Consider the following 12,396-nt stretch of genomic DNA (forward strand, 5'->3'; position numbering starts at 1 on the left):
GGGGGGACCTGCAGGGAGAAGGGGGGGACCTGCAAGGAGAAGGGGGACCTGCAGGGGGGGGACCTGCAGGGGGGGACCTGCAGGGAGAAGGGGGGGACCTGCAGGGAGAAGGGGGGACCTGCAGGGAGAAGGGGGGGAACATGCAGGGAGAAGGGGGGATCCTGCAGGGAGAAGGAGGGGGGGATCCTGCAGGGAGAAGGGGGCAGGACGCACCTAAGTCCAAGCCCAGGGAAAGTGCAACAGCCGGTGGGCGGGTGGCCCTCACACGAGCTGCGGGCTCTGGGTGACAGTGATGTGTCACCAGAGGCTCATGACTCTGGCTGAGGTTCGTGCAGGGGGAGACTGTGCCGCAGGGGGTGTAAGGGAACCCTGTACTTTCACTAAATTCTGCTGCGAACCTAAAACCGCTCTAGAAAAGTATACTTTTTTAAAAACAGGGCAGGGGGTTGTGAAATCCGTTATGCCTTCGATGTGAGAGAACAGCTTTTCCCCAAAAAGACTAAGAGCACGTGCCCACCTGAGAAAAATGAGGTGAAGTTTATATGTAGAAGAAGGAAGAATCAAAACTAGTCCCCTCCTCACCTTGCGAGGGCCCAGGAGCTGCAGAGCGGGGGCCCCCGCCCCCCCCCAGCCCACAGGGCTCCCCCTCGGAAGCTCCCGAATTCGGTAACCAGTGCCGGCATGGGGGCATGGGCGTCAGTGCGGCTGGGTGACGGTCACAGAGTCCTCACTGCACGCTGCCTGCACGTGGGAGCCTTCTCCGCCCGCAGGTCGCTAGGTCCTGGGTCAACACTCAGAGGACAGGACCCGACGGCCAGGCCCTCAGCAAGGCCGGGAGCTTCTCCCACAGCGCCGGGGGGAAGGCACCCAGGCGGGACCCCTGGAGGAGGGCGGCTCTGAGCGGCTGCGATGCGCGCACCGGCCCTACCCGGAGCCCTTTCAGCGGCTGTGGGGGCCCAGGCGGACGGAGGGGCCACAAGGGCAGAGAGGTGCGGCCGGTCCCCCCCTCAGGGGGCAGGTCCGCGTGGGGCCCCGGGGCACACATGCACTTACTGTTTGAACTTGGTGAGGGTCTTCTCAGCAGGCGTGCCGATGATGTCGTGGATTTTTGAGATCTGGTCCAGCTCGTTGGCTCCGGGGAAGAGGGGCTGCAGACTGGGGGGCAGGGCGGGGCTGCGGTCAGGACGCGCCAGGATGACCTCATCCCGGCATCTCCCCGCGCGGGCGGCCAGCTCCCACGACACCGAGGACACGAAAGCTGCGTGGTACTCCGTGCAGCCACGGACTGCCGTTCCCCCTTCTGTGCGGGCCTGTTTCTCCCCTCCGCGCGTGAGGCGCTCTAAGCCACGGCCGCGTTCCTCTCTGTACCCTGGGGTCTCTGCAGCGAAGCGGGAGCGTGCCCACCGCGATACCTGACCTCGGGTCTCCCGTCACTGAGGAGCTTTTTCGACAAAAACGCACAGTGGGTCAGGTCTGGTTTTGTTGACAAATAAGTCCAGAAAACGTTTTGATTTTCAGAGATGTGTGGACTTGGGAATTGTGGATAAAAGATTTTTGGCTTCTATAAATAAGTCCAGTTCTCAGGACAGGCCACAGCGGAGGGTTTACAGGTGCGGCACCTGGGCCACCCTGCACAGGGACGCAGCTCTGAAACGGGGGAGGGGGCGGCCAAGCGTGTGAACAACGGTCTCCCCTCGGGTGCCCCTCGCTCGGGTGACACAAGCAGCTGTCACGTTCTCAACACTGAAGTCCTTTAACATCCTTTTGGATTAACTTGGGATCGGAGCACAGCGGAAAGGACTGTCAGTACTTTCAGCGTCGATGAAACTGCCCCTCAGCTTTCCAAAAATGACAAGTCGATTATCGAGAGGCATGTCCCGAAGGACACGTGTGTCTGTGGTCATGAAGGGGTCAGCTGAGCAGGTGGAAACAGAGGACTCGGGTCCGCATCTGTGATGCACGTCACCCAGACTTGAAATGCTCCTGTTCGTCCTTAATGATCTGCTCCAGGCAAGGCGAGAGCTGCCACCACCCTCCCCCCCCACGCCCCGGGGCCTCTTCAGCCCTACACCCTCCTCACCTCTGGGGGAGACAAGCCCCTTCCCTTTCTCCCGGGCCGCTGCTCCATCCAGCAGGGAAGCCCAAAGGCTGGGGTGCGGGGGCCAGGGACGATGGTTAGGACTGGGCTTTCTAGAATCCAGCTGTGCCACAGCAGCCCACCCTCACGCTCGTGGCCAGAGCATTCTATTCGATAGACTCTCTCTCAGGGAAGGCCCTGGGGGCAGGGCCAAGGCGCACACCCCCATGGCGGGCCCCGCAAGGTGGCAGCAAGCGCCCCTCCCCTGCTGCTGAGCTCACTGGTGAAGCCAGTGACTGAGGAGGCCCTGCCGGCCGGGGGCCAAGTTACACCGGCAGGAAGAAGTGACTGGTCGTATTCTGTACTTTGTGAGAAGAAGACAACGAAAAGTATTTGACGAAAGGTAAAAGGAAAGCCTGGGACGTTTTCTGTCAAGTTAAAAACCTGTCACATGAGGGGCGCCTGGGGGGCTTAGTCGGTTAAGCGTCCGACTTTCGCTCAGGTCATGATCTCGCGGTTCGTGGGTTCGAGCCCCGCGTCGCGCTCTGTGCTGACTGCCAGCTCGGAGCCTGGAGCCTGTTTCAGAGTCTGTATCTCCCTCTCCCTCTGACCCTCCCCTGCTCACGCTGTCTCTCTCTCTCTTCTAGAAATAAATAAAACATTTAAAAAAAAAACAAAAACAAAAACCTGTCACATGAGCAGGATGACTGTACAATCTGTTTGGCACAGGAGGTGCTGGCGTGAAGCCACCGGGCAGGCCGCGCCTCGCTCTGTAACCTGCTGGACACCGTTGGTGCCGGCGGCCCGGCCTACCTGGCGATCTCGTAGAACACGCAGCCGGCGCTCCACAGGTCCATCTTGTAGGTGTAGAACCCGTCGGTGAGGAGACACTCGGGGGCGCGGTACCAGCGGGTGGAGATGTACTCTGTGTACGGTTGCTTGGAGTAGACGCTCCGGCAGGACCCAAAGTCCCCTAATTTCAGGACGTCCTGCTGCAAGGGGAGAAAGGTGGAGACAGATGACACCTCATCAAGCAGCTGTTATAATACAGCCTGTTTCAAATATGTCTGCGCTAACAGGGAAATTTCTGGCACCAAACTAGCTGGTGACAAGAATTTACTTCATAAGCTCCTCAAAGTGCCTCTGACAGATGAGACAGTGGCGTTGCTGTTCGGTGGGACACGCTGACGAACACCCTGCCTGTGTCTGACAACTAGTTCTGGATGTCTACAGGTTTGGGGAAACTTGAAGCCACCTCGTGAGTCCACAAATGAATCAAATACCACATTGTGTCACCCGACCGTGACCCTAGCTAGGAAGTTCGCCCTGCCGGCAGTTTTGTTCTCCACGTTAGGGGAAGGGGGGGAGGGGGTGGAGCCAGTGGTCCAACAGACCGCACAGCCACGTTTCGGGGTACCGCTTCCACTCTATCTACACCTCACCCATTCAGGTAACAAAGCAGAAGTTGGTAATGCATTTGGAGCCTCTGGTGCCTACAACACCGACGGCAAACATGAAACACGGCACGTTTCTGACCCAGGTTATCAAGGAACCTCATTCCCACAGCCTTTCAACAGATCCCATTACCCAGTGGGTCATGTTGGACTTCCAAAAAAATCGTAAGGTCTGTTAAGAGGCAAGAGAAAACAGTCTGCAGCATCAGAACCAGGTTAGAGCACAGATTTAAGGATTTTAGAATTACCGGTCAGGGAATTTAAAATCACTGAGTAATCTGTTAAGGGCTCCAGTGGAAAAAGTAGGTGGCATGCAAGTTCAGATGGGAAGTGCAAACAGAGATGGAAAGTCTAAGAAAGAATCAAAAGGAAGTACTAGAAATAAAAAACACTGTAACCACTAAAAAATGACGTATTAGCTCATCAATAGACTAAACAGCCAAGGAAAGAAACAGTGGGCCGGAAGATACGCCAACAGAAACTTCCCAAACTGAAATGCAAAGAGAGAAAATAAGGACAAAACCAAAACAGAACAGCCAAGGATCGCGAGACCGTTTCTGAGGTGCCAGGCACCGCGGCACTGGTACCACAACGTGGATGGCCCTCAGGATGACGCTGAGGGGAAAATCCAGATCAGAAAACAGAACATACTATACAATTCCTTTTAGAGAACATTCTAGAAAACGCAACCTAATTAATTATGACAGAAAGTCAGTCTTTGCCTGGGGACAAAGGATAGGAGGGATGAGCAAGGAGCACACGGAAACTTTCAGGGGCAAGAGACCCGTTTGCTAGCTTGACCGTGATGACGGTGTCATGGGCACACAGAGACGCCCAGACTTACCAGGTTGTATGCTTTAAACGTGTGTGGACGACGTGGCTACGGACTGAGACAGACCTGAGCGTGAATCCTGCCTCTTCCCCTTTTACACGCACCATGTTTGGAGTGATTATCTCCATGGGCTTTACATATTTTTAAAAAAGTAATCTATGCACCCAACATGGGGCTCGAATTCACAACCCTGAGATCAAGAGTCTCACGTTCTACGGACTGAGCCTGGAGTTTATTTTTGTGGATAGTAAGAGTGCCTGAGATTGTTTCCTCCCAGATGCACAGCCATGTTGGTGACGCTTACTAAACAAACCATTTTTTCCAAACTGGGACGAAAAGAACAAAACAAAACGTGGGGCCCAACCATCTGGGGCTGAAAGTCTCGCTAGGAAAAAGGTTTCACATTCTATCTTTATTTTGATACCAGTTTTTCATACAGAAGTTCTTACCTTTATTAATATGTTTTCTGGTTTTATATCTCTGTGAAATATTCCATTTCTGTATGCAATATAAAAGAAGGATAGACTTAATTGTACCTCATTCAAATTCTCTCACATTGTATTTTTAAATGAATGTTAATACACTTTATTAATCTGAGAGCTGCCAAGTCCCCAACGGCCTACCTGTGCATGTGATCCAGGGATTTACATAACTGGTACATATAGCGCATAATTTTCTTCTCCGGTAACGGGTGTCTTCTCCCTGTGCAGTCAAGGAAGTAGCCAAGTTCAATTACCAATGGTACATCCCTCATTTTTTGAAGACAAAAATAGAATCCAACTATTTTATTTAATGATGTATGAAAATCTAAAAAATAATCTGAAGTAATTTCTGGAAATACAGAGTGAACATACGAAATGCACCACTTAAAGTTCCACACACGGACATGAGTTCACAGAAAACCCCGTGTGCACCCAACCTGATCTGACCCCTACAAGAACAGAACTGGGTAACAAGCAGCAGAGTAGAGGGCGCCTGGGTGGCTTAGTTGGTTACGTGTCTGACTTTGGCTCAGGTCATGATCTCACGGTTCGTGGGTTTAAGCCCTGGGTTGGCCTCTGTGCCGACAGCTCAGAGCCTGGAGCTGCTTCTGATTCTGTGTCTCCCTCTCTCTCTGACCTTCCCCTGCTCATGCTGCGCCTCTCTCTCTCTCCCTCTCTGAAATAAATAAAACATTAAAAAATTTTTAAAAAAAATAAGCAGCAGAGTGGCTTGGTCTGATGCCCCCGGGCCGGGCCTCCCAGGCAGGCCTGCCAGGACACGCTCTCCCATGATGCAACCGTAAAGTGTCAGGAGTTGCTTGAAACTCCAGTGTTTTCCTCGGCTTCCAGCCTGGACGGAGGTTTCCATTTTATAAGGGGAGAGGTCTCAGTTTGACAGAAGTGTTTTTAATCCAAGACCCATGATTGCTTTGGATTTCACAGCACGCTCTTCTCTGACAAAGAACAGCCGTCATTTGGCGTCTCCTGCCGCAGCTCTGCCGCCCCAGCCCGCCCAGCCGTCCACACACTGCCCCCCCAGACCTGTGGTGGGGCCCCCAGGCCTGTGGTGGGGCCCCAGCCCGCCGGCCGTCCACACGCTGCCCCCCAGGCCTGTGGTGTGGCCCCAGCCACCCCGGCCGTCCACATGCTGCCCCCCAGACCTGTGGTGGGATCCCCAGGCCTGTGGTGTGGCCCCAGCCAGCCGACCATCCACGCGCCTGCCCCCCAGACCTGTGGTGGGCCCCCCAGACCTGTGGTGTGGCCCCAGCCCGCCGGCCGTCCACATGCTGCCCCCCAGACCTGTGGTGGGACCCCCAGGCCTGTGGTGTGGCCCCAGCCTGCCCGGCCATCCACACGCCTGCCCCCCAGAACTGTCAGCAGGTTTTATGTTCTACTACTCTTAACACTATACGCCACCATCAGTTATCCTTGGTCCAAAAGATGTCACATTTTACCTGATTTTAATTTCAAAGGTGTATGTTTTCATTAAGTTTTTTTTTTAAAGATTTATTTGGGGGGGAGAGAAAAAGAGAGAGAGAGAGAGAGAGAGAGAGAGAGAGAATCCCAAGCAGGCGCAGAGCCCGACATGCGGCTTGAACTCAAGAACCATGAGATCATGCCCCCCAGGCGCCCCTCATTAAGGTTTAAATCTGAAACACGACCATTCTGGGCTAACAATCCAGAAAACCACTCCCTCTCCATGAGCACAAATCCTATTTGACATTTTTGGTCCTAAGTTTGCCATTTTTTAAGTTTTTATTTATTTTTGAGAGAGAGAGAGAGAGAGAGAGAGGGAGAGCAAGCTGGGGAGGGGCAGAGAGAGAGAGAGGGAGACACAGAATCCGAAACAGGCTCCAAGCTCTGAGCTGTCAGCACAGAGCCCGACGCAGGGCTCAAACCCACGAACTGTGAGATCATGACCTGAGCCAAAGTCAGATGCTTAACTGACTGAGCCACCCAGGCGCCCCTAAGTTTGCCATCTTTAGTAACAAAGTTTTATTCTTTTTTTTTTTTTTTTTTTACAAATAGTTTATTGTCAAATTAGTTTCCACATAACACTCGGTGCTCATCCCCACAAGTGTATTCTTTTTCTCTCATAACTAGACAAGAATGTTTATGCTAAGAGAAACTAATTTAAATTACAAAATGTCTAAGTACAATTAATTCTTTCATGTAATAATACTGTAATCTTTTTGTTGTGTCACATAATTTATCACCCACTTTCTAGAATTTAAAAGAATTATACTGAGACTTAGTCATCTTTCCCTAGCTTGAGTAATTCTGTAACTTTCTATTAAATTCTTATCTGGATGAAGATGAAAAGAAAGCAAGATTTCCATTCTCCATCACATATGCTGCCGGATGAAGCTTCCTGAAATTTGGTTCCTGTCCTGCGAGGGGGGGTCCTCACAGCTCCGTGAGATAGCTGGGCACGCAGGCCCCCTGCCCTCTCCCAGGGGCCCTCAGGCTCTGGGAGCATCTGTGAAGACACAGAGGGCCCCCCACCCGCCCCTCAGCCTGACAGGCCCATGGTGGGGCCCCGAAAGCCGCCTTCCGAAGGAGCTCCAGGCACAGCCGCCAACCTGGACCCTCACTTTGGGGACCACGCCCCGCCACACCCCTTGTGTACTGAATGCTCCAGCAGCCAGACCCACCTGTATTGCTCATGCGCTTCTGTCCCTGGGAGCACCCATCCAGCCTTGCCCACGCCCCCGGATCTTCCAGCTACGCCTGTCAGGACGGTTACCCAAACCTGCTCTCGGGAGGGTGGAATCTTTTAGGGAGAGTCTAAGCCACCCCATCTTCATAATCACCTTGGGATGCTTTCAAATGGCGATTCACAGTCCCGAACCCAGACCCAAGGACTCTCAAAACCAGACATTCGGGCCAGGAATCTGCATTTCTTGGCGGCCCTCAGCCCCTCCCGTTCCTCACCGCCCTGCGGCCACCACCACTCAGAGCCCTGCAGCAAGGACGTGGCTCCTCACCCCCCATCCCCACTGCAAGAAGCCCCGCCGACCCCCGGGGCTCCTGAGGGAGGGATGCAGTGTGAACCATGTGGGACTGTGCTCTGAACAATTGGGAGTTCACATCTGCGACCAAGGGCAGGCTGACTATCCATTCTCTATATCAGTTCTTCAGAAACAAGATCCTAACTTTCCAGGCCGAGACTGCATCTGGTTCCTAACAGACTCTTGTTTTCATAAGTCTTTTTTTTTTTTTTTAATTTTTTATGTTTTATTTATTTCTGAGAGAGACAGACAGTGTGAGCAGGGGAGGGTCAGAGAGGGAGATACAGAATCCAAAACAGGCTCCAGAGTCCGAGCTGGCAGTCAGCACAGAGCCTGATGCGGGGCTCGAACCCATGAACTGTGAGATCATGACCTGAGCCGAAGTCGGAGGCTTAACCGACTGAGCCACCCAGGTGCCCCTCTTGTTTTCAAAAGTCTTGAAACCACTGGAGACGATACAATTAACAAACCGCTCGGAAGTTCCCGCCTGAGCCTCACTGATCGCCAGCACACAGCGCTTCCCTGGTCTGTGTTAGCCATCCTGACCAAGTTGACCTTTGCAAGCTATTTTTTTTGACCAAATATTCTCATTAAGAAGATTCCAAAGGTGGGGGGGCGCCTGGTGGCTCAGTCGGTTAAGCTGCTTTGGCTCAGGTCATGATCTCACAGTTAGTGAGTTCGAGCCCCATTAACGGCACAGAGCCCATTTCAGATCCTCTCCCCCTCTCTCCTCTCAAAATAAACTCTAAAAAAAGAAGATTCTAGGGGCGCCTGGGTGGCTCAGTTGGTTAAGTGTCCGACTTCGGCTCAGGTCATGATCTCACGGTTCGTGGGTTCAAGCCCCGCATCGGGCTCTGTGCTGACAGCTCAGAGCCTGGAGCCTGCTTCAGATTCTGTATCTCCCTCTCTCTGACCCTCCCCTCCTCACGCTGTCTCTCTCTGAGAAATAAATTTAAAAAAACATTTAAAAAAAAAAAAAGATTCTAAAGAATGTCATGTAAAATATTAACGTAAAAAATGTTTTTGTGAGCATGGCGATGAACCATGGCACTTGCTGCCAGTACTCACTGAAGGGACCGGCCACCTGTGTAGTCTGCACTGTAACAGAGTATCCCACACACGCACCTTCCCACAGGAGGCCCTATCCACGGGCCTGGGCCAGGCCATCCCGGCCAGGGTCCACCCGGGTCCCAGAAAATAGCGACCCGCAGGGGGTCGACAACGGGATGTCGGACTCAGGTGGAGCCTGGACCTTCCCCGGTGAAACTCAAGGACGGGCCCCCTAGTTCTGCTCTGTGAAGCCACCTCGTCCTCAGCAAGTGCTGGAACTTCCGTGGAATCCCGCCCCCTCACCTCTACAAGGGAGGCGAGCACCGGGGACGGGAGGGTGGTGCAGGGCAAGCAAGGTGCTAACATAACAGTAACGATGAAGATGACAGCAGTCCGTGCTTCCTGAAGACCCGTGCGAGTAGCTGCTGCTCTAAACAGGGCTCATATGATTTTATTTACTCCTCGCAACAATCCTAAGAGACACAGGGACTGTTCCCATTTCACAGACAAGGACGGAGGCTCGTGGGCCTGGCCTGGCCCCTCCATCGTTAAACAGGCAGGACGGGGGAGCCCTGGGCCGCGTCAGCACGGTCACACTGGAGCCAGCAGCATCACAACCAACAGGTGGTGACGTGAGCTTGGAAGAAAATCCCAGGGACAAACACGCGGCACTGCTCACCCCGTGTCTGAACGGCACAGAGACGGAGGGCGTCAGGAAAGCAAAGGCATGGATCACGGAGTCAGAATGTTGCAAGGAGGGGTCGGGGATGCCAAAATGGAGCTACTCACTTCGGCTTTCCTTTTTATATACGCAGCAATGTGATCTGCGGGGAAACGGTCTAAATGGATCCAAGAGCTCCTGTAGTAAGCACAGAACTAAAACCGCCAGAGCAGGTAAGAGAGCTACGTGCCACAGTTGGCTGGCAATGTTTCCTCTAAAACTTCCACATCTTACAGTCAGTGGGTCAGATTGATGAAGTATAAAAACACAGTTGAACTGATCTGACACCGTAATGTTAGGCAAAGTAGTTATGTCGCATTGTAAGGCGGCACCACACTGCCTAAGCTGGAATGAATAGTGACGCTATGTTTGCAGTCAAATCGAATTTGTTTTGCCTTTTCCCACTTGCTTCATTCCCTAATGTCATGGATTTATTTCAGGGTGCCTGCCCCACCCTCAGCCTCTAAAATGTATAATGACCCTGGGGCGCCTGGGTGGCTCAGTCGGTTGAGCATCCTATTTCAGCTCAAGTCATGATCTCATGGCTCAGGAGTTTGAGCCCCACGTTGGGTTCTGTGCTGACAGCTCGGAGCCTGGAGCTGCTTTGGATTCTGTGTCTCCCTCTCTGCCCCTCCCCGCTCACACTCTCTCTCTCTCTCAAAAATAAACATTAAGAAAAAAATTAAAAAATAAAAGGCATAACCCTAAGGGGACAAGGCTAGCTTCCTAGCCCTCAGGAGGCGGCCAATGTCTAGGCTTCCTGGGCCTGGCCCATCTGCTGCCAGCGGAGGGTCTCCGGGTCTGAGTGGCCAAGCCTGCCAAGAGGAGAGGGACAAGCAGAGGAGGAGGGGAGGGGACCACATGGCTCCGAGATGGTCAGTGATGGCCTTGGCCACCAGAGCTTTCCCGGTCCCACCTCCCAAGAGGCCTGGTGGCGCTCCCCGCAGGAGGTCTCAGGTTCTACCATAAACTGTCTCTTCTGTACATGAACGAGATGAGGGGCATGTGCCCCTCACAATAACAACAACCCACGACTCTCGGTATCTGGGAACGACATCAGGTGGGCGACACGCCGAGCCGCACCGGGAGCGGGAGCCGGCAGGGGCCCCGCCATCAGCAGGCAAACGGCCCAGTGGGCGGAGGCGGACAAGCACCAGAGAAGCAGACACATGTCGGGCCTCGCATGGGAGAGCACAGAAACGGGGGGGGGGGGAGCAGCAGAGGGCAGGTGAGGGGCAGCAGGGCCCACCCACGGCTTGAGGGGCCACCCGAGGGTGGGGGGCACAGTTAACTAGCCACTCACAAAAACATGGTCATTTCACTTGAGATACTTAGAAAAAACCAAAAAAAGAACAACAAAATCAGATACACGTTAAAATAATCGATGCCCCTAGAGGTGCCTGGCTGCCTCAGTCAGAAAAGCATGCCGCTTTTGAACTTGAGGTCTTGGGGCTGTGAGTTCAGGCCCCACGTTGGGTGCAGAGATTACTTAAATAAAAACTTAAAAAATGACAAAATAATAGGTTATCATCTTAAACGGTCTTTATGAACTCCAAGACCGCCTTCGTTGCTGCAGGTGGGAGGAGTCCAGTGAGTAAGCACAATGCACCCGAATAAAGCAGCCAGGATTGCCACGCGCTCCCTGCCGTGCGGAGCGTGACAATTCTTCCCAAGCGAGCAGCGGGCACAATACCTTTACCATCTCTTCGCTGGTCTCACCCGCAAATGCAGACCCATCCCAATCCCCATCTTGCGGGCCAGGCACACTTGTAGCTGGGGCTTCCAGCTTTGACTGGCTTCTGCGTCCCGCGGACGGCTCGAGAAAGAGCACTCAGGCCCGAATTCCAGGGGCAGAAGAGAGGAGGGAGGGCATCCGCTCAGAGTGCGAACCTTGGTAGAGGCCGCTTCCTGCCGAGGCAAAGGTGGCCTGGTTCTAGAGCCAGGGCTGCAGCGGCGGCCCCTGCCTTTGGCATCCTGTCTGTGGCAGAGGCGACAGCCCCCTGCAGCCCCATCCTGCAGAAACAGTTTCTGGAAGCTCCTTCCTGGCTGCCACACCAGAGCGTTTCTTCAGCCCTCCCAGCAGCTCTGTGGAGCCATCCATGTCACATAGGTCCCCCTGGGGCTACACTGGCAAGACAGGTGCTGCTGTTTGCTCTGGAAGGGATGACCGGTACAGCCACCGATGGCCCATCCATTCTTTAAACAGCTTCCAGAAAAGTCCTTCTAAAAATCACAGTCCGTGAACTGACACTGGTCCGGAGGCTGTTTGTTACTGGTGTTAAGAGGAGACGACAAAAACGAAGAGTAACCGGAAACTTGTACAGCAGTTCAGCGTTGCTGTGACATCCAAGCACATGACCATTTTCCAGTAACTAATTTCTATGTATTTTAACAAAGTCTGGTCCACGACACATTAGGGAAAAGCAAATGAACAAACAACCGGTCTTCTACTATAGTTTTAGAAACAGTGGTCTAAACACCAATCAAAAGATGCTTCTTCTCTGCTTTAAAACCCACCAACGTGGGACGCCTGGGTGGGTCAGTGGACTGAGTGTCCGACTCTGGATTCTGGCTCAAGTCATGATCTCACGGTTTGTGGGATTGAGCCCCGTGTCGGGTTCTGCGCTGGTAGCACACACGTATCCTGCCTGGGATTCTCTCTTCCTCTCTCCACCCCTCTCGCGCTTGCTCGCCCTCTCTTTCTCAAAACTAAATACACATCTACAACTCACTAATGCTTCCCACTGAACTTAGAATAACCTGAATTCT

General features: G+C 53.3%; 1 protein-coding gene across 8 annotated transcripts in view; it reads right to left on the bottom strand.

Moving 5' to 3' along the window:
- The window catches only part of MOK (MOK protein kinase), a 49,740-nt gene that overhangs the window by 3,921 nt on the left and 33,423 nt on the right, over positions 1 to 12,396 (bottom strand). For 6 of the 8 annotated variants that reach the window (XM_039251215.1, XM_039251211.1, XM_039251213.1 and 3 more), the window contains 4 exons: positions 4,987 to 5,065; positions 4,813 to 4,861; positions 2,891 to 3,069; positions 1,054 to 1,155 (listed from right to left, as the gene is read on the bottom strand). In XM_039251215.1, coding sequence (XP_039107146.1) covers positions 1,054 to 1,155; positions 2,891 to 3,069; positions 4,813 to 4,861; positions 4,987 to 5,065 — 409 coding nt within the window. The remainder of the gene's footprint in view (positions 1 to 1,053; positions 1,156 to 2,890; positions 3,070 to 4,812; positions 4,862 to 4,986; positions 5,066 to 12,396) is intronic. The other 2 variants (XM_039251212.1, XM_039251219.1) reach the window with 2 other exon arrangements.

Source organism: Hyaena hyaena, unplaced genomic scaffold (assembly GCF_003009895.1).
Source record: "Hyaena hyaena isolate Hyena2069 unplaced genomic scaffold, ASM300989v1 scaffold_386, whole genome shotgun sequence".
Lineage (NCBI taxonomy): Eukaryota > Metazoa > Chordata > Mammalia > Carnivora > Hyaenidae > Hyaena > Hyaena hyaena.